The 26,307-nt window shown below is 44.2% G+C and overlaps 1 protein-coding gene across 1 annotated transcript in view; it reads left to right on the forward strand.

Annotated features, from left to right (window-relative positions):
• Positions 1–226: 226 nt before the first annotated feature.
• The window catches only part of LOC126199107 (myrosinase 1-like), a 79,561-nt gene continuing 53,480 nt past the window's right edge, over positions 227–26,307 (forward strand). Inside the window, exons 1-3 of the mRNA XM_049935860.1 lie at positions 227–365; positions 538–668; positions 9,988–10,122. Of these exons, the coding sequence (XP_049791817.1) occupies positions 227–365; positions 538–668; positions 9,988–10,122 (405 nt within the window). The remainder of the gene's footprint in view (positions 366–537; positions 669–9,987; positions 10,123–26,307) is intronic.

Consider the following 26,307-nt stretch of genomic DNA (forward strand, 5'->3'; position numbering starts at 1 on the left):
AGTACGCATCGTCATAGCGTCTATATTGATAACGTCTTCCTGTCCGTCGCTACTACTCCAATGTCTAGGTACTTGGAAATCGTCTGATTAATCTCTTTCGAATATTCCGACGACAACAGATAACAGTGGGTAGAGGGTTTTTCTGCCAAAAGTGCTTATAAGAATAAATTACGGGCAAGGAATATATACTTGTCAGCAACTCGCATACGGTCACTAGCAAGGAGCAATGTTGGCTCTCGCGATCGCTGTGTCGGCGGTGTTGGCCACCGGTTCAGCACAGAGCGCCACTAACAGATTCCCAGACGGATTCTTATTGGGTGCAGCCTCGGCTGCCTATCAAATAGAAGGAGGCTGGGACGAAGATGGTGAGTGAGATGCGTCCTGCAGCAGTAGCAAACAACACAAGCAATCCCTGAGTTCAAATAAGAGGCCTAAGACACAATGTTTACACCACCATCACTGTTCAGTCCATTATTTGTGATAACGACCTGGCTGCCTTCTGCAGGTTTCAGAAGTGTGATTTGTATGTCTCTCTAGGTAAGGGTGAAAACATCCAGGACTACTTGTTCCACAACTACCCGGAATACACACTGGGGATGACGGGGGATGTCGCCTGTGACTCGTACCACAAGTACAAGGAGGACGTGCAGATGCTGAAGAACATAAACGTGAGTATATTTCCCAAAACGTGACATGCAGTTCGTGAGTTCTGCTAACATTCGAGATCGTAAACTGAAATGGCTCTTTAGCATACAGTTTCCTTCTTTTGCAAATACGTTAACATTGATTTCAGTTCGTAATTAACAAATCACTTACATAGAGAACATCGACAGTTTTGTACATAATGTAAAAAGAAAATATCAAATAAATTAACAAACATTTTTATCGAAGGGCTCCAAAGATCTGACTAACCATCGTATTATGTATGTGTTCACTTGTGCGTTTTTGGGACTGAATAGTGATTTGCGAAATATAATGTTAAAACTGGTAGATTTCGTTCACCGAGGAAGACTGAGATTTCGCATGGACTTACGTTGGGTTTCGTATTGAGCAGTTTTTCACACCCCAGACAAATTTTATGTACATCGTAAGACTAACTACGTAATGCTCGGAAATAAATGAAAATGATAGTTTCGGGCAAATGTAACGTAGTTTCTGCAACAAAAGCTTCACAGCTGTTAGACTAAACATAAAAAATACGCACACCTTCGCATCAGCAGATTACGTTAGTCAAGCGCGTTGTACTTGTTAACTGAACTACTAAATGAATATCGTGTACAAACTGATAGAAAACAGAGGTTAGTTCTCTAGAGGCCTTAAAGTAGTTTAACGTGCTCGTCAATTTATTACTATCCTGCCCAAATTGCTCGTTTTCACAAATATATTGTATCTGACACTAGGAAACGTATACACTGAGTTCATCCTGTTATGCTAACTGCGTTGTCGGATTTAATTCCGTAGCTCAGAAGGTATCCCACGACTTTTATTATTATTATTATCACACAGTTTTTGTGATTCCTTAGGAGCATCTTCAGCAGAAGCAACCCGCTGAACTAAGTTTCACTTTATATTACGAGCATAAAGCAGATTCCTTACGTCGCCTGCCTTCCTTTACTATCCGTCCATCTTTACTTTCAGCAGTACCACATTCCAATATCGAGCTTCCACACTGTTACTCTTTCACTTCTACAGAGTGCTGTGTTCCGAACATACTGATAGAGAACTCGATCTGGTGTATTTGGGAACGATTTGTTCGACTGTAGTCCTCCGATGCACATGTATCCCTTTATACACTTTAGGCCAAAAACAGACGCACCACGAAGGATGTATCCGAATGGGACGGAAATTGATAGAGGTGAGTTACATGTAAAGAAACACAAAGGAAGGCAGTTTGTTCAATTAGTTGCATAGACGGTAAATACCTCCACGAATTTAAAGCAACTAAGGGAAAGACAGAAAATAGAAAAAAAATGACGAAAAACAAATGATCTCAACTGGGAAGAGATTCGGTGACCTTGGCAAGCCCCATGGCAAGCAGTAGAAACTCTAGCCTTGTACGGGCTTGCGATATCTTGCTGAAATTTAGGGCAGGATGCCGTCCCATGGAAGGCCACAAAACGGACCGTAGAATATCGTCGACGTGCGCTGTGCTGTGAGGGTGCAGAGGATGACAATCAGAGAGATTCCGCTATGAAAAGAAATGGCACCCCACTCCAACACTCCTGGTTGTCGGGGCTCATCACTGAATGACCTCAGATGTTAAGTCCTATAATGCTCAGAGCCATTTTTGAGCGCCTCGGGCAGGTCACCCGTCATACGGCCCCACAACCGGGAGTGATGTACGGGGGTGCCATTTCTTTCCCTTTGGGTGTCATCCACGACACCCTTACAGCGCAACGATACGTTGACGATATTCTACGCCCCGTTTTGTTGCCCTTCATGGCAAGCCTCCCACACATGGCGAGAGTTTCTGCTACTTGTCTTCTTGTTTGCCAAACCCTATCTTGGCTAGCAAGGTTCTTATTTAATCATCCCTACTTTTCGCTGTTCCGGCAATGCATTATACTGCTTTATGAGACACTATTCTTCGTACTTTTATTTCTTTGTTATCGTCTCTGTTAATCTGTTTCTTCGGAATTCCACTCAGTTTGATTTTTCAATAACTTGCAGTGCAAGTTTATTCCCGCATCCAACACACTCCTAAATTTCCATTTGGCGAAGGATTACTTTATTTTCTCCTAGTAGCATTCTCTTCACCTTTGTTAAAAGTGTAATTTATTCCTGTGACTTCAAAACGTTTTTTTTTCACTAATTTCTCTTCAGTATTATTCATTAAAGTAGTCACAGTTCTCTGAAATTAGAAATCAGTTCATCCCATTTTAATGTGGGAATGTCTTATTTCTTTTATTGCTATCCTCTTTATGTATTTCTGTTAGCAGTTACTACAAAATCATCCACGTATATCTTCTTCTTTTTGAATCTTTTCTGTACTATTAACTACAGTAAAGATTCACAAACAGTAGGCATCTACTAAGGTGCCTCAGTGGCGAAATGTCTGAGTATTTAGGTATTAAAACAGGAGTGAGGGCATTCAATTTAATTGTTCAGTCACTTTCTGCAAAAGACAACTGCGATTTGGTAAAAAGAGTGCAGGGATGCCATAAACATTTATATTATTTTACCATTACAGAAGACTGAAATCTTGATCAGCTACATATAAGATGCGATTAACTCCCTCGGAAAGACAATTCCGGTACACATGGCGTTGTCACAAGCAGAAAGCAGACCATAAAGAAGCAAAGAGAGTACATGAGGGAACTGAATGGGGAATTCGTTATCCAAACGGAAATAAAATCTAAAACCGCGGTAGTTTGGAACGCTATAGAAGCGGAAGAAATGGATGACATAGATACAGGAGAATACGGACTCGGCATTAGCAATGAAAGAGGAGAAAGACAATTCAGATCTACAAAGAATTTCAGCTGGTAATAGCAAATACACTATTAAACTTTCCAAAGGGTGATGATGTACCTGAGAAAGGCCAGGAGTCACGGCAAGATACCAACTAGTAAGACAGAGATTTCGAAATCAGATACTAGGCTGCAAAACGAATCCAGCCGCTGTCATAGACTCCGAGCAAATTTAGCAAAGAGAATAGTGAATTTAAGTAACTTGTCACGAAGAATCGAGGAGTAAAATAACGGAACGCTGAAGTATTGAGAAATGATGATTTACATTCTGAAATTCTTTGACGTTATAAATAGGGCAGTAATCAGTGTTATAGCTGGTAGTTCACTGGAGGCCGAATGGGCAACTCAAAATGGGTAATCACGGAAGCTGGACATCAAATACGGCATAAGAGGTAACTGCGAAAAAACTGAGGGTAAAAAAAAAAAAAAGAAGTATTTCGTCTGATAGACGAAGAGAGGAAATATGAAAGTCTTTAGGAAAAGGAAGGCATACGGCAATATAAAGTATTCAGTTCAATTGCCTCTGAGCACTATGGGACTTAACTTCTGAGGTCATCAGTCCCCTAGAACTTAGAACTACTTAAACCTAACGACATCACACACATCCATGCCCGAGGCAGGATTCGAACCTGCGACCTTAGCGCCTAGAACCGCGCAGCCACACCGGCCTGCAAAGTACTCAGTAATGAAATCAATAGGCAGTGAAAGGTACTTAAAGCGGAGCGGGCGCAGTATAAATTTGAAGAAATGTAATAGGAAACGCTCGAAGGAGTGATTCAGCACATAGAAAAGTCAAACTAGCTTTCGCAAAAAGTAAATGCAAATGCATCAAAAAGAGTGCAAACGGAATTCCACTGTTGAACACGGAAGAGTGAGTCGACGCCCAATGATGTGACAGCAGAAGAAATGCGTGTCGACTTCGAGGACATGGGGTTTCAGTTTTAGATTCAGAGTTGTAAAGAACTACCTGTGTCCAAACAAGGTGAAAGGGCTATATGTTTGACATTTTCAGAGAAATAGATGTACATTGTTGGGATACACGGCTCAAACACAGCATATATGGGAAAAATGAGGGAATAATAAGAATGGAAGGCTAAGAGAGGACTTCTCAGATTAAAGGTAGCGATATGGCCTTTCTCCACTATTGTTGATGGTAAACATGAGGGAATGATAAGAATGGAAGACTAAGAGAGGACTGCTCGGATTAAAGATAACGATATGGTCTTCCTCCTCTGTTGTTCTATTGTTCAACCTTTATATCGAAGTAGCAATGAAAAACTAAAAGAAAAGTGGACAACGAGACTGAAGCGTAGAAACATCTATTCTGAAGGACGTACCCGCTATAGATATGGAATATCATTTCACATGGGACTTCAAAATACGTACTGAGACAACCTAAAGAAAATCATATCGTGTGATACCTTCAGCAACAACTGAGGACGTACATACAGCCCTCAGTAGTTCTATTGCTTCTGGAGTCAGTTTCTTTATGTTCCTCATCCAGTTTAGCTTCTGAAACGGCAGCAACTGCATTAGAATTTAGGTGTACGTTTCTTCTTGGTATACGTGAATCTATATCAACTTTCCTTTTAAGGCTTACAAGGCATTACGGCTGCAATTCGTATAATTCACTCCATCTGTGGTCTTTTGGTACTTTGAGAGGCACCCACATGCCTTGCTCATACTGTGGCATCAAGCAGTCAGGCCTGCAAGATGAGTGGTCTGCCAAGCGAGTGGATTCTTTCTTAATTTATCGAGTAACATGAACTCTCGTACCCACACTTAAGCTACAAATTATCCTCCTGTATGAATAATACGCAACGGAAACGCATATCTGACTATCAGTGAATTACAGAACTCTGACTGTACACTACGCACTGGCAATACCACATTTTCTTTTTGTCTATTATTTAGCGGCTTTTATCAACACGTGGCCACCGCACTGAATATGAATGGCGCACACATTATAAATTCGGGACATTATGACAACATACAATTCGAAGGAAAAGTCTACCAATCTTTTTCTTTTCACTATCTTATTTATTCCGATAAATTCTATAACCTAAGCACACAAATTCTATAACCTACTACAATAACACATGAGAAATTCCGCCCAGTGGGCATGGCTTTACATTGGTGAATCTCTATATTATGGTCTCGTAATTTATTTACCGCTACAGTGCACTTTCTGGATAGGATGGTGGATCTTTTATTATACCTCACACTTCGACTCTCACAATCATCATCACGAAACTTTCCTCCAGATCGAGCGATACAGAAGGAACAAGCATAACCCACAAATCTTTTGAAACTACCTTGCTACTCTCCAATGCAAACCACACATACCCAAATTACATGACACACATCACACTGCAATAAGAAACACTACACAGAGAATGGTTACAACATTATCACTTTCAGCTTTCCCACTTCAATTAATATTTATACCAGTTTCACACGACACTGCCCCACTTTGTAATTCTACTTTCCTACTGTGAACTCTGGAGATATATGCACGTCTTCCTGTGCAATGCAAGCCAAGTGGCGTTGCTGGATAGACGGCCGACTCACCTTGATTCTCTCTCAGAGTTTAAATCTAGCGTCACACGGAATCATATCACGCAGTTTAACATTAAGAACATAATCATCAAACACGCGAGTCCTCAACTGATACCACGGACGAGTACTTCTCTTTATCTTTTGTCTCATACACAGATTGAGACTCACACAGTACTCACCACGTGGAAGTACTCGTCTCTAATTTCAAGTCCTGCACACGCCGTTTCTTAAATATTTCAGCTTATGGTACACACGCTATTTCTTAAATATTTCAACTTATTGTACACACGCTAGTAATTCAGCTTAACTTAACCACACGGAAGTATTTCAACTTATAGCTACACGTGGTTTCATTGTGACCGTTGGTCACTTCCGAAGATTACTAAAATCCTCTTAATATTACCTGCCTGACATTTAATTCTCCCCACAAAAGTTCCTGAGATAGAGAAATTATTATTTCAAACTACTCTTAAATATTCCACATGCATACCATGTCTCCACTCTTTCGTCATTACTGAGCAAAACTAAAACAGGTCTTAACAGCACAAGATCCAGCGGCAGAGTGCTGAAACATGGCCGTTCTTTAGGTTCTCTCACACCTCTGTCGAGGTGGGGGGAAGACCGTGCTACCGCATTGGTCAGCCACATTTCAGGCGCTCAAAGCTCTGGTAAATTTCATCTCTTTGGTCCCACCAAAGGTGGCCAAAGGATCGACTCAAAGATGATCATATATCCACATTCACTATCTGCGGTTAGCAGACGACCATACATTCATTCATTTCACAGATCTCACCAAACTGGATGTAGGGATTTATTTTGTGGGAGTGCACATGTGATCAATTAAATAAATAAATTGTCATTCTTTCCCACACTGGTATCCGGCTTCGCTGTATTAATTGAAATTGAGTTATTTTATTAAAAAATGTGTTGTTCTGACAAAAATAATGAAGTATTTCGTACCTATTTTCAATGTCGGGCGGTACTGTACCCTTTCAACTTGTGTTTTCTGTTTAAAACGACAGCCTTCATTACATCCATAGCTATTGTCACTGTGTCATTGTTGATAGTGCGTGTAAAATTCGTTGCATTCTTGCGTCCATACAGCTTTGTACAGAAGTCGATATCCATATGGCACGAACTTTCTGGAGTTAGATTTAAGAATATCCACACATTTATTGGCAGGGATTTACGAGAGCCATTGTACGGTGTCACCACTATCTCCTTTAATAGGTCTCAGTCTGCGCGTTGAAATTTCCATCGAAGTAGCCGGAGTGAGGTGGCAAATGGAATTTTGTATCTTACCGGATGATGACTGGTCTATGTTGTAGGCCCACAACCGGTATTTGTGAGCGAATTTTGCCTCAGATCTTCATTCCAGAATGAGATTTTCACTCTGCAGCGGAGTGTGCGCTGATATGAAACTTTCTGGCAGATTAAAACTATGTGCCCGACCGAGACTCGAACTCGGGACCTTTGCCTTTCGCGGGCAAGTGCTCTACTATCTGAGCCACCAAAGCACGACTCACGCCCGGTACTCACAGCTTTACTTCTGCCAGTATCTCGTCTCCTACCTTCCAAACTTTACAGAAGCTCTCCTCTCATTGTTAGACATTGGTGACCACACTGCCATCTGACTATGTAAATGTCAGATCTAGTCCAATTCAGTGGTTGCCTGTTCTATCTAATAAAGCTCCTTTTTATCTCAGTTGTTAGGAAGCAATTTCTTGGAGTTCCATAAGAACTCAGTTACAAGTAGCGCCTTCCAGAATCCACCAACTACACGCCCGAAGTCAAGAAAGCCAGCTTCGTTTGATCTTTGGGTCACACAAGTTTTCGATGTCACTGAGAAGAGAACATCCAACATGAACGCTCTCACAATTCAAAACCCAACGACGAAGGTTGTGATGTAGAGGAACAGGCTATAGGACATTTTGTGGAAAACTGCCTACTCCATACTACTGAAGGTGGTCTGATAGTGAGAATGAGTGCTGCGGCCTGATTTTGAGAATTAAACAATAATCTGTAAATAGGTTATGTTTCTGCCTGTGTATGATCCGTTGTGCCATACGACAATAATAATGATTCTGAAATCTGTATCAACTGAATTTTCCAATTTTCCTTTCAACCTGCCGATAAGTATGCTAATTAGGTTACGAGAAACAATAAAAAAACATTCTGAATGATGTGCTTAGGTAGTGTCAATTTTTCTTGGATTTATAATAATGAGTAGCAAGTTAGATCTATAACTGATTAAGTCGTAGGAACTTCAATGAAATCAACAAATGACTAGGTGGTTATAAGTAAAGTGCAGCTGTTCACAGAGGTCGATTGTGGGCTGTAATTATCGTATGGCAGCGAAACTTGGTAGGCATGCTAATGCTTTAATGCAGAACCGATTTACGCTGGAAAAAGATTAGTACCAATTTTGGCCGCTAGGTGCAAATCTGGAGAAGTGAACTCAAAAAAGACGTATAGAAAGTTTTCCGTATGCAATGGGTTTGGAATGCGATGTGGGCAGAAAAGATCAGACAAGTGGAAATGGATAATGTTGATTTTATTATTAACCGCCACTTACATAATGCGTTCAGTATGAGTACGGAAGACGTCGACGAAATGTTGCATCCTTAAAACGATGTGATCAATAGTTGCTCTCAGCAGTTCCGGTGGAATCTGAGCTACGTATTCCTGTATACTGGCTTTCAGATCAGGTAAAGACCGAATGTGTCCCTGGTAAACGTGTTCTTTTACGTATCCCTAGAGCCAAGAGTGACATGAATTCAAACCAGGTGATCTTGCAGACCAGGCATCTGGAAAACCTCTCGAGATAACGCGTTTGTGGAAGGTTGCATCAAGCAGATCTTTCACTGGGCGAACTACAGGAGGTGTTGCCCCATCTTGCGTGAAATCAGTGATTTCCACACGGCTGCGCTCTTGCAAAGCAGGGGTCACATGCTGCACAAGGAGTTCTAGAAACGTGCAGACGTCACAATACTCCTGGCAGGCGCTCTGGGTGTATCCTCTTCGAAGAACAACGGACCCAAAATGACGGTGCTTGTAAATCTACACCATACAGTCACATACGGTGAGAGCAATGACTCTTCGTGCTTTAAACTCGGTTTGACAGAACTCGAAATTCGGCAGTTCTGTGTATTCACTATATCCTGTAGTTCAAATGTTTCTCGTCACTCTATAGAATATTACCCGGCAACATGTCATCAACTTCTATACGTGACAGAAACCGAAGAGGAAATTCAGAATCTGCTGCAGTTCATGAGGTTTCAAGTGCTGTACCATCTGGATCTTGTACAGGCACCAGCGTTAATACAGACTGTAATACTTCCGGTACTGTTGACCATGGGGTAGACAATTCTCGTGACATTTGACGACCACTGGCACAACTCGGGGCACGTGCTGCGTGGTCAGTTACAGCAACAGCAACAGCAACAGCAACAGCAACCTCGTCAATAACTGCCGCCAGGATAGGACGGCTTCCTCTGCCAGGTGCCACGCCAACCTCAGCCGTGTTTTAGAATTTGAATTGTTTAACGACATTTGGGCTCTCCTCAGACCTTTCTCTCGGCGAGACTGTCTCAATGCAGGACAGTAATTGCTGCCATTCACAAAAAAACAGTTTCACTAACAGTGCACGGTCTCTCTTCTAGACGACATACTGTTCACTCACGGTATGGCTTGTTAAATGACAGGGTGGATGTCATACCGTCATACAAGTAGTGCACAGCGTCAGATTTGCACCTGGTTGCAAAAACTGGAACAAATTTTTTCCAGCAAAATTCAGTTCAGCATTAACGCTTTAGGAGATTTATCAAATTTCGCAGCCATACGATAATTACAGCGCACGCAGGAGCTCCGCGAGTAGCTGCATTTTAATTATAACCACCCGCAACATTTTACGATGTTGCTCTCACTCGTTATTCACGCATTGCGATGCAACGAACAGGCGAACGCGTACCGCTTCTCGATATCCTGGTCGCGCGTCCTGCCAACTGGGGACGTGGACGTCATCAACCAGGCTGGTATCGACTACTACAACAACCTCATCAACGAGCTGCTCGCCAACGGAATCCAGCCTCTGGTGAGTTAAACAGCTATCACTTGAAACAGGATAATCTTGAAGGTCACTCGTCTGAAAATTGTTCGCTCATCGCACATCACTTCCATCTAGTTTCTTGTGCTATTTCAGCTTTAATTTTACGAGAAATTTAGCTCTCTATCTTTCATGAGCCTTTCTGTTCATCTCGGCGTAAATACTGCAGCAGACATTCTCTACAACTTTGCACCAGAAAAATATATAGTTTATATTCACCTTCATTGGTTTTAATCTTCTGGCTTTGATCTCACAAAGGCATCGTGCGCGCAGCAGTTCTCGAGAGGGCTTCCCTTTGGCACGGTTACAGTACCTACTTAAATGTAATAATAATAAAAAACAAGTGTTCCGTTGGAGACCGGAAAGAAAACAGACAAAGAAAATGACGTAACCCGAATGGAGTACGGAGAAACTGGTAGTCCGTTACTCGAAAATGCTTAACAAACGCCTTGTGTGTACGCTTCACTTGTCGGTGTAACTGGTATATGTACTGATATTAAACCACATACTGTTTTGTTCAGTAGAATAGTACTATCTGGAATAGTGCATGTAAGGCGTGCCAGAACGTTATATCCTGGAATGGCTTCTAGACCTTCAGTCTGCACGAAGACCAGCTAGTATTGCTACTGTCATACATGTACTTCCTCCAAAAACAGTATCAACCAACAATGTAAAATCTAAATTAGCGCTCTGAAAGACATTTGACCTTCCCATTATGTGCTGATGGTTAGGACCGGTTAGGACCTCCGACTGCTTATACCATTACGAAATATTTGCACCAATCGCGCGTGCATAGCTGACAAGTTCTGTGTGAAACTCTTAACGTGTGGACACACGAACAGTTGTAGTGTGAACAGATTTTGTTTAACAACCCGTTTAGGTCTTTCAGACCATCTTCAGGTACAGAATCATCACCGCACGTTATGAGTTTCTGTAGAGGAGTTGAACTGTGACTGCGCTTTAACTCCTGTATACCGAGAATTTGTGACGATGAGCATGTTGTCAGTGCAGCATGTCTCTGACAGCTTCTGCTCCAATTACCCAAAAACTCTCTGAAATACCATAAGTCTTCTATGGTAAAATGTTCTGATCTGGAATGGTTCCTAGTCCACCACAATTTGTCTGCAGCAGTGGCTGGTCAGCATCCAACCACTCGCCCTGAGCACAAGAAAGAAGAGGAAAGTCTATGGATACGAGAACACAGTGCGTGAGAGAAGTTCCAGCACCACTAGGTCAAAACGGTATACTGTACAGCGTGAAATGTGTCCTGTGCTTGGTTACAGATCTGAGTGCATATAGAGTAACTACAGAAAATTGCCCTTATTAAAATACCCCTTTTTATCTGTGACTATTGGCCCATGAAAGTGCTATTGTACGTGATTTGACTACACTTCAAGAATAAATTAGCACAGCTACCACTTACTTCGCGCAACTGTTAATTTGGGCTTAAAGACTGTTAAATTTAACTGTAATGATGGAGTTTCCGACAATCAACTTCGTACTTAACTTACGAAATGTTTCATGTGCTCCAATTTACAGGCAAAACATCTACAGTGAACATCCTTGGCCTGTAATTATAATTTAAACACTTTTCTGCAAAGGAAATGAAAATATTGAATAATTTAAAAATGCTGTAATCGAATTTATACATCATTTGATCGAAGATCTCGACTTAAGCTCACCTTCTGGAACCTGCACGAATCGTACAAAAATATTGCTAGCAATCTTATGCTGATTAACTGCGTGAAAAACACGGAAATCATTTCTCACGGAATAAACACTCTTGATGAATGCAAATGAACGCAATATGATCCCCATTACAGAATAATTTTTAAGTCCATGACGACATGGGTTTTTGATAAGGAACTTTACGCTAATGCTCTCGATTATGTGACAGGAAGGTGCATGAGTAAAATGCGAAAGATCATATATCAATATTTGATTAGTACAACTCAACGCATAGTCATTTTACATGAAGAGTGTAGGGGTGGAATGTTTGTCTTGCTGTCGTACAGATGTCATGTGGTCGATGTAACCGACAAAAATAGTACAAATCGTATGACTGAAGAACAGATCTACAGGGTACACTAAAATTCTCATTACAGACATATGACTTGTGGAGGAAATTGAGTAGATAATATTTTGAATTGGAACTTATTTCCACAAACGTACAGTCATTTGAAAACATGTTGGTAACACAACCACTTTTACAAGTAATTTTTTAGGCGTGACCCAGTATATCATTTGTTTTATAATTCCACCCATTAATAACCAAAGAAAAAAAATGAAACTTAACCAGTTTTCGCAAACACTGTTGTTTACAGTTAACTGTTTTTGTCCCTTTCGAAGGAGGGTTAGTATTCGTATCCCCTACAAGGAATCTTCGATGTGGCATCCACTGCACGCACAATTGCTCGTGTGCTCTTTATCGGTTCTCTTCAGTGTGATGCAGTACGGCCTATTCGGGTGTGCGCCTCCATGGAGAATCACAGTCACACCTACTGACTGTCAGGGTACCCTTTCTCGAAGCCGTTGCGGCGGAGTCGGACGTTGGAAGAATGGTCTTGATAAAGACGACGAGCAGCTCTTCGATTTGCGTGCACTTCGCAAACGTGTACTCAACTATGTTGCTCTGACACTCACAGACACGTGGATGAGACTCGAACCAGCTATAGAGAGGTAGGACAGACGCCAAGTGACATTCGCCGATCCGACGTAAGCACCCTCACGGCGACTAACTTGTTGCATACCTACCTAGCAAACACGTTTTGTAACGGCTGTAGCGCGTTTCCGGACACGGGTTCCAGTTCAAAATATTGTCTACTCGGTCCCCTTTGCAAGTATTAGAAGTTTGTGAGGGAATTTACAGCACCCTTCATATGGCTCACCTACGAATCAAATACTTAGCATGGAGAAATCGAATTATGGGTCACATTAATCGAAATATCACTCATAATGACTCACAGTCAGTCCAGACGTGAATACCTTGCATGAGTACGGCACGCCAAGCAGCGCATTGCAGCAGCTGTTGCCTTATTACTCGTCGCTTGTAGCAACAAAATACAGATCCCAACTCTCACTATAAGATTTTACACAGGGTGGTCCGTTGATAGTGACCGGGCCAAATACACTCCTGGAAATTGAAATAAGAACACCGTGAATTCATTGTCCCAGGAAGGGGAAACTTTATTGACACATTCCTGGGGTCAGATACATCACATGATCACACTGACAGAACCACAGGCACATAGACACAGGCAACAGAGCATGCACAATGTCGGCACTAGTACAGTGTATATCCACCTTTCGCAGCAATGCAGGCTGCTATTCTCCCATGGATACGATCGTAGAGATGCTGGATGTAGTCCTGTGGAACGGCTTGCCATGCCATTTCCACCTGGCGCCTCAGTTGGACCAGCGTTCGTGCTGGACGTGCAGACCGCGTGAGACGACGCTTCATCCAGTCCCAAACATGCTCAATGGGGGACAGATCCGGAGATCTTGCTGGCCACGGTAGTTGACTTACACCTTCTAGAGCACGTTGGGTGGCACGGGATACATGATGACGTGCATTGTCCTGTTGGAACAGCAAGTTCCCTTGCCGGTCTAGGAATGGTAGAACGATGGGTTCGATGACGGTTTGGATGTACCGTGAACTATTCAGTGTCCCTTCGACGATCACCAGTGGTGTACGGCCAGTGTAGGAGATCGCTCCCCACACCATGATGCCGGGTGTTGGCCCTGTGTGCCTCGGTCGTATGCAGTCCTGATTGTGGCGCTCACCTGCACGGCGCCAAACACGCATACGACCATCATTGGCACCAAGGCAGAAGCGACTCTCATCGCTGAAGACGACACGTCTCCATTCGTCCCTCCATTCACGCCTGTCGCGACACCACTCGAGGCGGGCTGCACGATGTTGGGGCGTGAGCGGAAGACGGCCTAACGGTGTGCGGGACCGTAGCCCAGCTTCATGGAGACGGTTGCGAATGGTCCTCGCCGATACCCCAGGAGCAAGTGTCCCTAATTTGCTGGGAAGTGGCGGTGCGGTCCCCTACGGCACTGCGTAGGATCCTACGGTCTTGGCGTGCATCCGTGCGTCGCTGCGGTCCGGTCCCAGGTCGACGGGCACGTGCACCTTCCGCCGACCACTGGCGACAACATCGATGTACTGTGGAGACCTCACGCGCCCACGTGTTGAGCAATTCGGCGGTACGTCCACCCGGCCTCCCGCATGCCCACTATACGCCCTCGCTCAAAGTCCGTCAACTGCACATACGGTTCACGTCCACGCTGTCGCGGCATGCTACCAGTGTTAAAGACTGCGATGGAGCTCCGTATGCCACGGCAAACTGGCTGACACTGACGGCGGCGGTGTACAAATGCTGCGCAGCTAGCGCCATTCGACGGCCAACACCGCGGTTCCTGGTGTGTCCGCTGTGCCGTGCGTGTGATCATTGCTTGTACAGCCCTCTCGCAGTGTCTGGAGCAAGTATGGTGGGTCTGACACACCGGTGTCAATGTGTTCTTTTTTCCATTTCCAGGAGTGTATCTCACGAAATAAGCATCAAACGAAAAAACTACAAAGAATGAAACTCGTCTAGCTAGAAGGGGGAAACTAGATGGCGCTATGGCTGACCCGTTAGATGGCGCTGCCATAGGTCCAACGGATATCAACTGCGTTTTTAAAAATAGGAACCCCCATTTTTTATCACATATTCGTGTAGTACGTAAATAATGTTTTAGTTGGACCACTTTTTTCGCTTTGTGATAGATGGCGCTGTAATAGTCACAAACATATGGCTCACAATTTTAGGCGAACAGTTGGTAACAGGTAGGTTTTTGAAATTAAAATACAGAACGTAGGTACGTTTGAACATTTTATTTCGGTTGTTCCAATGTGATACATGTACCTTTGTGAACTTATCATTTCTGAGAACGCATGCTGTTACAGCGTGAATACCTGTAAATACCACATTAATGCAATAAACTCTCAAAATGATGTCCGTCAACCTCAATGCATTTGGCAACACGTGTAACGACATTCCCCTCAACAGCGAGTATTTCGCCTTCCGTAATGTTCGCACATGCATTGACAATGAGATGACGCTTGTTGTCAGGCGTTGTCGGATCACGATACCAAATATCCTTCAACTTTCCCCACAGAAAGAAATCCGGGGACGTCAGATCCGGTGAACGTGCGGTCCATGGTATCGTGCTTCGACGACCAATCCACCTGTCATGAAATATGCTATTCAATACCGCTTCAACCGCACGCGAGCTATATGCCGGACATCCATCATATTGGAAGTACATCGCCATTCTGTCACGCAGTGAAACATCTTTCAGTAACATCGGTAGAACATTACGTAGGAAATCAGCATACATTAACCATTTACACTTCCATCGATAAAATGGGGGCCAATTATCCTTCCTGCCATAATGCTGCCCCATACATTAACCCGCCAAGTCGCTTATGTTCCACTTGTCGCAGCAATCGTGGATTTTCCGTTGCCCAATAGTGCATATTATGCCGCTTTACGTTACCGCTGTTGGTGAATGACGCTTCGTCGCTAAATAGAACGCGTGCAAAAATCTGTCATCGTCCAGTAATTTCTCTTGTGCCCAGTGGCAGAACTGTACACGACGTTCAAAGTCGGCGCCATGCAATTCCTGGTGCATAGAAATCTGGTACGGGTGCAATAGATGTTAATGTAGCATTCTCAACACCGACGTTTTTGAGATTCCCGATTCTCGCGCAATTTCTACATCTACATCATCTACATCTATACTCCGCGAGCCACCTTACGGTGTGTGGCGGAGGGTACTTATTGTACCACTATCTGATCCCCCCTTCCCTGTTCCATTCACGAATTGTGCGTGGGAAGAACGACTGCTTGTAAGTCTCCGTATTTGCTCTAATTTCTCGGATCTTTTCGTTGTGATCATTACGCGAGATATATGTGGGCCGTAGTAATATGTTGCCCATCTCTTCCCGGAATGTGCTCTCTCGTAATTTCGATAATAAACCTCTCCGTGTTGCGTAACGCCTTTCTTGAAGTGTTCGCCACTGGAGCTTGTTCAGCATCTCCGTAACGCTCTCGCGCTGACTAAATGTCCCCATGACGAATCGCGCTGCTTTTCGCTGGATCATGTCTATCTCTTCTATTAATCCAACCTGGTAAGGGTCCCATACTGATGAGCAATACTCAAGAATCGGACGAACAAGCGTTTTGTAAGCTACTTCTTTCGTCGATGAGTCACATTTTCTTAGAATTCTTCCTATGAATCTCAACCTGGCGCCTGCTTTTCCCACTATTTGTTTTATGTGATCATTCCACTTCAGATCGCTCCGGATAGTAACTCCTAAGTATTTTACGGTCGTTACCGCTTCCAATGATTTACCACCTATGGCATAATCGTACTGGAATGGATTTCTGCCCCTATGTATGCGCATTATATTACATTTATCTACGTTTAGGGAAAGCTGCCAGCTGTCGCACCATTCATTAATCCTCTGCAGGTCTTCCTGGAGTACGTACGAGTCTTCTGATGTTGCTACTTTCTTGTAGACAACCGTGTCATCTGCAAATAGCCTCACGGAGCTACCGATGTTGTCAACTAAGTCATTTATGTATATTGTAAACAATAAAGGTCCTATCACGCTTCCTTGCGGTACTCCCGAAATTACCTCTACATCTGCAGATTTTGAACCGTTAAGAATGACATGTTGTGTTCTTTCTTCTAGGAAATCCTGAATCCAATCACAAACCTGGTCCGATATTCCGTAAGCTCGTATTTTTTTCACTAAACGTAAGTGCGGAACCGTATCAAATGCCTTCCTGAAGTCTAGGAATACGGCATCAATCTGCTCGCCAGTGTCTACGGCACTGTGAATTTCTTGGACAAATAGGGCGAGCTGAGTTTCACATGATCTCTGTTTGCGGAATCCATGTTGGTTATGATGAAGGAGATTTGTATTATCTAAGAACGTCATAATACGAGAACATAAAACATGTTCCATTATTCTACAACAGATTGACGTAAGCGAAATAGGCCTATAATTATTCGCATCTGATTTATGACCCTTCTTGAAAATGGGAACGACCTGCGCTTTCTTCCAGTCGCTAGGTACTTTACGTTCTTCCAGAGATCTACGATAAATTGCTGATAGAAAGGGGGCAAGTTCTTTAGCATAATCACAGTAGAATCTTACGGGTATCTCGTCTGGTCCGGATGCTTTTCCGCTACTAAGTGATAGCAGTTGTTTTTCAATTCCGATATCGTTTATTTCAATATTTTCCATTTTGGCGTCCGTGCGACGGCTGAAGTCAGGGACCGTGTTACGATTTTCCGCAGTGAAACAGTTTCGGAACACTGAATTCAGTATTTCTGCCTTTCTTCGGTCGTCCTCTGTTTCGGTGCCATCGTGGTCAACGAGTGACTGAATAGGGGATTTAGATCCGCTTACCGATTTTACATATGACCAAAACTTTTTAGGGTTCTTGTTTAGATTGTTTGCCAATGTTTTATGTTCGAATTCGTTGAATGCTTCTCTCATTGCTCTCTTTACGCTCTTTTTCGCTTCGTTCAGCTTTTCCTTATCAGCTATGATTCGACTACTCTTAAACCTATGATGAAGCTTTCTTTGTTTCCGTAGTACCTTTCGTACATGATTGTTATACCACGGTAGATCTTTCCTCTCGCTTTGGACCTTAGTCGGTACGAACTTATCTAAGGCGTACTGGACGATGTTTCTGAATTTTTTCCATTTTTGTTCCACATCCTCTTCCTCAGAAATGAACGTTTGATGGTGGTCACTCAGATATTCTGCGATTTGTGCCCTATCACTCTTGTTAAGCAAATATATTTTCCTTCCTTTCTTGGCATTTCTTATTACACTTGTAGTCATTGATGCAACCACTGACTTATGATCACTGATACCCTCTTCTACATTCACGGAGTCGAAAAGTTCCGGTCTATTTGTTGCTATGAGGTCTAAAACGTTAGCTTCACGAGTTGGTTCTCTAACTATCTGCTCGAAGTAATTCTCGGACAAGGCAGTCAGGATAATGTCACAAGAGTCTCTGTCCCTGGCTCCAGTTCTGATTGTGTGACTATCCCATTCTATACCTGGTAGATTGAAGTCTCCCCCTATTACAATAGTATGATCACGAAACTTCTTCACGACGTTCTGCAGGTTCTCTCTGAGGCGCTCAGCTACTACGGTTGCTGATGCAGGTGGTCTGTAGAAGCATCCGACTATCATATCTGACCCACCTTTGATACTTAACTTAACCCAGATTATTTCACATTCGCATTCGCTAATAACTTCACTGGAAATTATTGAATTCTTTACTGCTATAAATACTCCTCCACCATTGGCGTTTATCCTATCCTTGCGGTATATATTCCATTCTGTGTCTAGGATTTCGTTACTGTTCACTTCCGGTTTTAACCAACTTTCCGTTCCTAATACTATATGCGCACTATTTCCTTCAATAAGCGATACTAATTCAGGAACCTTGCCCTGGATACTCCTGCAGTTTACCAATATTACGTTAACTTTTCCTGTTTTTGGTCTCTGAGGACGGACGTTCTTTATCAACGATGCTGATGTTCTCTCTGGTAAGCCGTCAGGTATTTTATCGTTTCGCGCAAGGGGGGGTCCCTCTAACCTAAAAAAACCCCGTGTGCACGCCACACGTACTCTGCTACCCTAGTAGCTGCTTCCGGTGTGTAGTGCACGCCTGACCTGTCTAGGGGGGCCCTACAGTTCTCCACCCAATAACGGAGGTCGATGAATTTGCAACCATTATAGTCGCAGAGTCGTCTGAGCCTCTGGTTTAGACCCTCCACACGGCTCCAAACCAGAGGACCGCGATCGACTCTGGGCACTATGCTGCAGATATTAAGCTCAGCTTGCACTCCGCGTGCGATGCTGGTTGTCTTCACCAAATCAGCCAGCCGCCGGAAGGAACCAAGGATGGCCTCAGAACCCAAGCGGCAGGCGTCATTCGTTCCGACATGTGCTACTATCTGCAGCCGGTCACACCCAGTGCGTTCAATAGCTGCCGGAAGGGCCTCCTCCACATTACGGACGAGACCCCCCGGCAAGCACACCGAGTGCACACTGGCATTCTTCCCCGACCTACCCGCTATTTTCCTGAGGGGCTCCATAACCCGCCTAACGTTGGAGCTCCCTATAACTAATAGGCCCGCCCTCTGTGACTGTCGGGACCTTGCCGGAGAATCGGCCACTGGCCCAACAGGCGAGGCATCCTGTGGTGGCTCGGAAACGATGTCATCACCACTAGGAAGCACCCCGTACCTGTTGGAAAGGGGTAAGGCAGCTGCCACGCGGCCAGATCCCACCTTCGCCTTTCGGCCAGGCACACGCGAGCCCACCACTGTCCGCCATTCACCCTGGAGTGATGGCTGACCGGTAAGATGCTCACTGCCGGAAGACGCAGCGACATCAGGGGTTCCATGTGATTCCAAGGCCACCGAAGTAGGCATAGGTCTCACCACAGTTGCCCCAACGCCACTACGAGCCGACGCCTGCGCCTCGAGCTCGATGAGCCTAACAGACAAAGCCTCCACCTGCCCCCGAAGAGTGGCCAATTCTCCTTGCGTCCGCTCACAACAACCACAGTCCCTACACATGACTATGTTTACCCTACTCGATACGGTGACAAATTCCCAAGATAATCTTCTGATGAGCTACTCTGATAATCAAGAAACACTCACTGAAATACGAGACGCGAAAACTACGCTAATTTGTCTGTTACCGATGTGAGGAATAGCTGCGAAAGCAGCTAAAACACCTAATTGAGCTTCATCATTTGTTGCAGGTTGTGGTTGACGTTTCACATGTGGCTGAACACTTCCTGTTTCCTTAAATAACGTAACTATCCGGCGAACGGTCCGGACACTTGGATGATGTCGTCCAGGATACCGAGCAGCGTGCATAGCACACGCCCGTTGGGCATTTTGATCACAATAGCCATACATCAACACGATATCGACCTTTTCCGCAATTGGCAAACGGTCCATTTTAACACGGGTACTGTATCACGAAGCAAATACCGTCCGCACTGGCGGAATGCTACGTGATAGCACGTACTTGTATGTTTGTGACTATTACAACGCCATCTATCACAAAGCGAAGAAAGTGGTCCAACTAAAACATTCATATTTCTCTACGTAGTACACGAATATGTAATAAAAATTTGGACTCCTATTTTAAAAAACGGAGTTGATATCCGTTTGACCTATGGCAGCGCCATCTAGCGGGCCAACCATAGCGCCGTCTGGTTTCCCCCTTCAAGCTAGACAAGTTTCGTTCTTTGAAGTTTTTTTGTTTGACGCTTATCTCGTGAGATATTTGGCCCTGTCACGATCAATGCACCACCCTGTATACAGACCCATTTTGTAACCACAAACCAATTTCTCTCTCTCTCTACGATGTATCTCAGAGCAACCACACACACCACAGAACACAGTAGAACGCAGCCTTTTGTTCCCGATTCAAATACAAACCATGTCTGCATTTCTATCGTAACGCCATCTATCACAAAGCGAAGAAAGTGGTCCAACTAAAACATTCATATTTCTCTACGTAGTACACGAATATGTAATAAAAATTTGGACTCCTATTTTAAAAAACGGAGTTGATATCCGTTTGACCTATGGCAGCGCCATCTAGCGGGCCAACCATAGCGCCGTCTGGTTTCCCCCTTCAAGCTAGACAAGTTTCGTTCTTTGAAGTTGTTTTGTTTGACGCTTATCTCGTGAGATATTTGGCCCTGTCACGATCAATGCACCACCCTGTATACAGACCCATTTTGTAACCACAAACCAATTTCTCTCTCTCTCTACGATGTATCTCAGAGCAACCACACACACCACAGAACACAGTAGAACGCAGCCTTTTGTTCCCGATTCAAATACAAACCATGTCTGCATTTCTATCGTACTGGCCGAACATTACTGCTCACCAAAGAGCGTCGTTAAGACAGATCACTGCAGAGGAGCGATAATTGACTGCATCGCTAGTGGGCATGGATCGTAGCAAAACTGCTCACAAGTTAGCAACGGCATAAAACATAAAAAATTGGTAGTTGACAATTATAAAAGGAACTTTCAAGTGAAGTAATTACACATAAAAACTGTGTATGTGCACCATCGTGCCTTTGACAGGGATCTAAGCGTGTCTGTGTTCTCGTTGACGTACAAGGAGCTATGTTTCGGAATGCCTCCTCAACACTTTTGAGAAATTAATCATTAGTCTCATATATGTTGAGCCACATGGAATTTGATTATGGACGATACTGGCTTGTCAGACGTGGTAAGATCTGGAATGCGTGGTGGCCGTTTCAATGGGGCTGGAGACGTTGCTGAAACACTCGCAGTCGATAGGCTTCGAAATTGATCATCAAGGAATGCACGCAACTGAATAGCAAAATATGTTGGAGCTCCGCCCTGCTGCAACCATACATGATCCATGATTCTATGTCTTCGAGCTCAGGTATTCATCACTTTTGCAACGTGTACAAATAAGAATTTCCATTCACGTATGCTTAAAAAAAAAACTCCATATAATGGTATCGTGACGACATCCCGACGCACATTGTAACATCAGCTCTTACATCTAATGAGGAATTTTCCTTCACTAGACAACCACGTTCCTCCATGTGAACTGCGATGTACTGGACATCCACCAGAAAATAACACTCTTCAGCTAGAAGCAGAATTTAGAAAGAGTGCCAAGAAGGCACAGCAGAATACAGCTCACCACTCCATGTCCTTGTCAGATAATTCATTCACAAATAAAAATCTAAATCCATACGTTTTCAAATCTTTTATAGAGCCGTCACGCCTCGTTGACTGAGCTACTTGGTCCAGATGCTCTTTTGCGTTTTCTTACGTCCACTACGCAGCCAGTCCTTGAGACTGCCTAACGGAAAACAATGTTCCTCCTAATCATGCAGGGCTGCTGCACGAGGTGGGCCCTTGTAAAATGCAATCTGTAAACGCACTCACTACCTCTGTCATTTTTTGCCCCGTCTGTGGACGTTCGTGCGCCCACACGCACGCCACAGATCGCTCCTCAAGACTGCGACTGTGTCCGCTCGCGTCAGCAATGACTAGGCAAATGAAACAACGTAATGCTGGAAAAAATGCTGACAACAATGCCTTTCGTCAGATTCAAAACAGGTACATCAATAAAAGAACTAGTTATTTTACCAGTTGCACGAAGTCAAGAACCGTAAGTGAACTTACCGAACACTTCGTTTATTTGTGTGGTGTAAAGTCTTAGAGAATATCTAGTAGACAGTCAACTCTGCAACTCACTTGGTGTTGGCTTGCATCGTGGGAGGAGCCACTAAAAGGAAGGCCTCAGATATGGCCAACCGATTCGTCTCATATTGGCAGGTCGCTTGTGCACAACCTAAAATTAAAGAGTCTAGGATATTTAGTTCAACACCTCCCCACCCCGTGCCCCACCCTTAAAGTTCATGAAGCACAATCCATTCAAAATTGTCGAGATCGGTGGATAACTGAAAATTGAACATCTTTCATCATTATGTGTGTGGTCCGCAAATTTATATTTTCCTAGAAATTAAGGAAGGAAACTTTTTTAACTGTTACTCATGTAGTCATAAGGTACACGCTGTGCAACGAAGGCGCCGTTAACATACTGACCAAGGTATTTGGCTGGGGAGCAGAGAACCTCTGTTCGATTCCCTAGTGTGTTCATTTTCTTTCTATATTTTTTTCATTTCGAAATTGGTAGGGATAGGAGTGTTAAGTAGGTAAGTAAATCAATAAGCAATAATGACAAAGTAGGCAAATAAATTTCCTAAACCATTTGGATTAGAAAAGAACTAAAAATCTAATCCTGGTAGCTTTACAGTTATTCTTTCACTCACTTTGTTAAATATCCTTCATTTCTTTCGAGCTATTAGATTGCCGTTAAAACATTCGAAACAAATACACTCGCCGCATCAAGGACATGTAATAAATGCAATATTCGCGCAATTACATCGTTCCTTTCGATGAATCGTCAGGAAATAGACTTGATTTATATTTAAAAATCTTTCTTTTTTGGGAATTAATTTTTGACTCTTGCAATGGACACGGTACCAGTGCCTGAAAAATAGATGCTGAAAGTTGAACCTGAATTATGCTGCGAATTGTTATTGCATCTGCACGGTTCACATCTACATCTACATCTACATAGAAACTCTGCAAATCACACTTAAGAACCTGGCAGAGGTTTCATCGAACCAGCTTTGCATTAATTATCTGTTATTCCACTCTGGAACAGCACGGGCAAAAAAGGCAAACACTTATGTCTTTCCGTGCGAGCTCTGACTTCCTTTATTTTTTTATGACGATCGTTTCACCTTTGTAGGTCAATATTTTCGCATTCGGACGAGAAAGTAGGTGATTGAAATTTGGTGAGAAGATCCCGCAGCAACGAGAAACGCCTTCGTTTCAGTGATGTCCACCCCAAATTCCGTATCATGTTGTGCAAATTCCGCAAGATTTCACAAAAGCAGATTGGAGTTTTGAAAACTGGTAATGAAGCTTTTAACTTGGCGATAAAAATAAACGTAATATGGTTAGCCCACAGCTGCGCAGTTCGGCGGTATTCCGTGTACCGTACAAGTCGGTTGATTGTCCTCATTTATAAGCATGCTATTATACATAACACTCTTAGTTTGTCCACCTCAGTAAGCCTGTGTCAGACAAAACTTGTTGTCTCAGAAAAAAACTTTTTATGGTTTCAAAATGTTATCAAGATATGTTTTGTAAATTTAATTTGTCGATTTAGGGGAACTAGAGCCATTGACGTAAGCATTTCTTACTGAGTTAATTAAACGATTGACTTCTTGTATACCCCGAGAAACAAATTAACCATTAGTTGCTTTTAATCACAGGGAAACCTTAGGTAACAATATTCCACACGTTTCATGTGCGAATGTGTTACAATGTGTAAACCATCAACAGCGGCAAGGGTTCGTTTTTCTACGTCATGCGACACCGTGAGATTAATGGGCGTACTAGCAGCACTATTACTCAGAGTTGTTTTCGTACAAAGAGGCAGTCAACGAAGTTTCTTTCCTCGATTTATAAGAAAATATTCGTTTGCGGACGTCATATATGATGATGAAATACACTCCTGGAAATTGAAATAAGAACACCGTGAATTCATTGTCCCAGGAAGGGGAAACTTTATTGACACATTCCTGGGGTCAGATACATCACATGATCACACTGACAGAACCACAGGCACATAGACACAGGCAACAGAGCATGCACAATGTCGGCACTAGTACAGTGTATATCCACCTTTCGCAGCAATGCAGGCTGCTATTCTCCCATGGAGACGATCGTAGAGATGCTGGATGTAGTCCTGTGGAACGGCTTGCCATGCCATTTCCAACTGGCGCCTCAGTTGGACCAGCGTTCGTGCTGGACGTGCAGACCGCGTGAGACGACGCTTCATCCAGTCCCAAACATGCTCAATGGGGGACAGATCCGGTGATCTTGCTGGCCAGGGTAGTTGACTTACACCTTCTAGAGCACGTTGGGTGGCACGGGATACATGCGGACGTGCATTGTCCTGTTGGAACAGCAAGTTCCCTTGCCGGTCTAGAAATGGTAGAACGATGGGTTCGATGACGGTTTGGATGTACCGTGCACTATTCAGTGTCCCCTCGACGATCACCAGTGGTGTACGGCCAGTGTAGGAGATCGCTCCCCACACCATGATGCCGGGTGTTGGCCCTGTCTGCCTCGGTCGTATGCAGTCCTGATTGTGGCGCTCACCTGCACGGCGCCAAACACGCATACGACCATCATTGGCACCAAGGCAGAAGCGACTCTCATCGCTGAAGACGACACGTCTCCATTCGTCCCTCCATTCACGCCTGTCGCGACACCACTCGAGGCGGGCTGCACGATGTTGGGGCGTGAGCGGAAGACGGCCTAACGGTGTGCGGGACCGTAGCCCAGCTTCATGGAGACGGTTGCGAATGGTCCTCGCCGATACCCCAGGAGCAACAGTGTCCCTAATTTGCTGGGAAGTGGCGGTGCGGTCCCCTACGGCACTGCGTAGGATCCTACGGTCTTGGCGTGCATCCGTGCGTCGCTGCGGTCCGGTCCCAGGTCGACGGGCACGTGCACCTTCCGCCGACCACTGGCGACAACATCGATGTACTGTGGAGACCTCACGCGCCCACGTGTTGAGCAATTCGGCGGTACGTCCACCCGGCCTCCCGCATGCCCACTATACGCCCTCGCTCAAAGTCCGTCAACTGCACATACGGTTCACGTCCACGCTGTCGCGGCATGCTACCAGTGTTAAAGACTGCGATGGAGCTCCGTATACCTCGGCAAACTGGCTGACACTGACGGCGGCGGTGCACAAATGCTGCGCAGCTAGCGCCATTCGACGGCCAACACCGCGGTTCCTGGTGTGTCCGCTGTGCCGTGCGTGTGATCATTGCTTGTACAGCCCTCTCGCAGTGTCCGGAGCAAGTATGGTGGGTCTGACACACCGGTGTCAATGTGTTCATTTTTCCATTTCCAGGAGTGTATGCTAAATTTTCAGTTATATATCGATGGCGCGTCATGAACTTTAGACCAGTTTTTCTCAGAAACGGTTGGGTGTTGAACCAAAATATCACGGAGTCCTAGATTTTAGGTTTTACACAAGCGACCTGCCAAGGCCTAACCCTTGTGAGTATGTCGCGCCGGAGATATTCCCCTAGTCACCAAGCCCCAAGGTACTGGAGTTTAAAGACAACCTACCTGTAATTTAAGGGAACTATGTGATCTGTGGGTCGACATGTTGTGCTACATACCACCGGAAACATACCACGGACTTGCTCAATCGAAGCCACGCAGAGGCGCTGCTTCACTGCCTTCCAAATACACTAGCAACAGGTGGACATTTCGGAGCCCCTGGTGGCACGAATGTGGCCCATCTCCTGTTCAGTTGGCCGTGTATTTTCTTGACCACTGTGTCAGGTACAAAATGAAATCCTAAATTTCTGCCGAGGCTAAGTTGGGACGTGAAAAGAGAGTCCATGGCGAGACAGAAACTTAAAACGGATCACATTTTCGGCAGGAGTTTGTAACAGTACATAATCTGTCTTT

Source organism: Schistocerca nitens, chromosome 8 (genome assembly GCF_023898315.1).
Source record: "Schistocerca nitens isolate TAMUIC-IGC-003100 chromosome 8, iqSchNite1.1, whole genome shotgun sequence".
Taxonomy (NCBI): Eukaryota; Metazoa; Arthropoda; class Insecta; order Orthoptera; family Acrididae; genus Schistocerca; species Schistocerca nitens.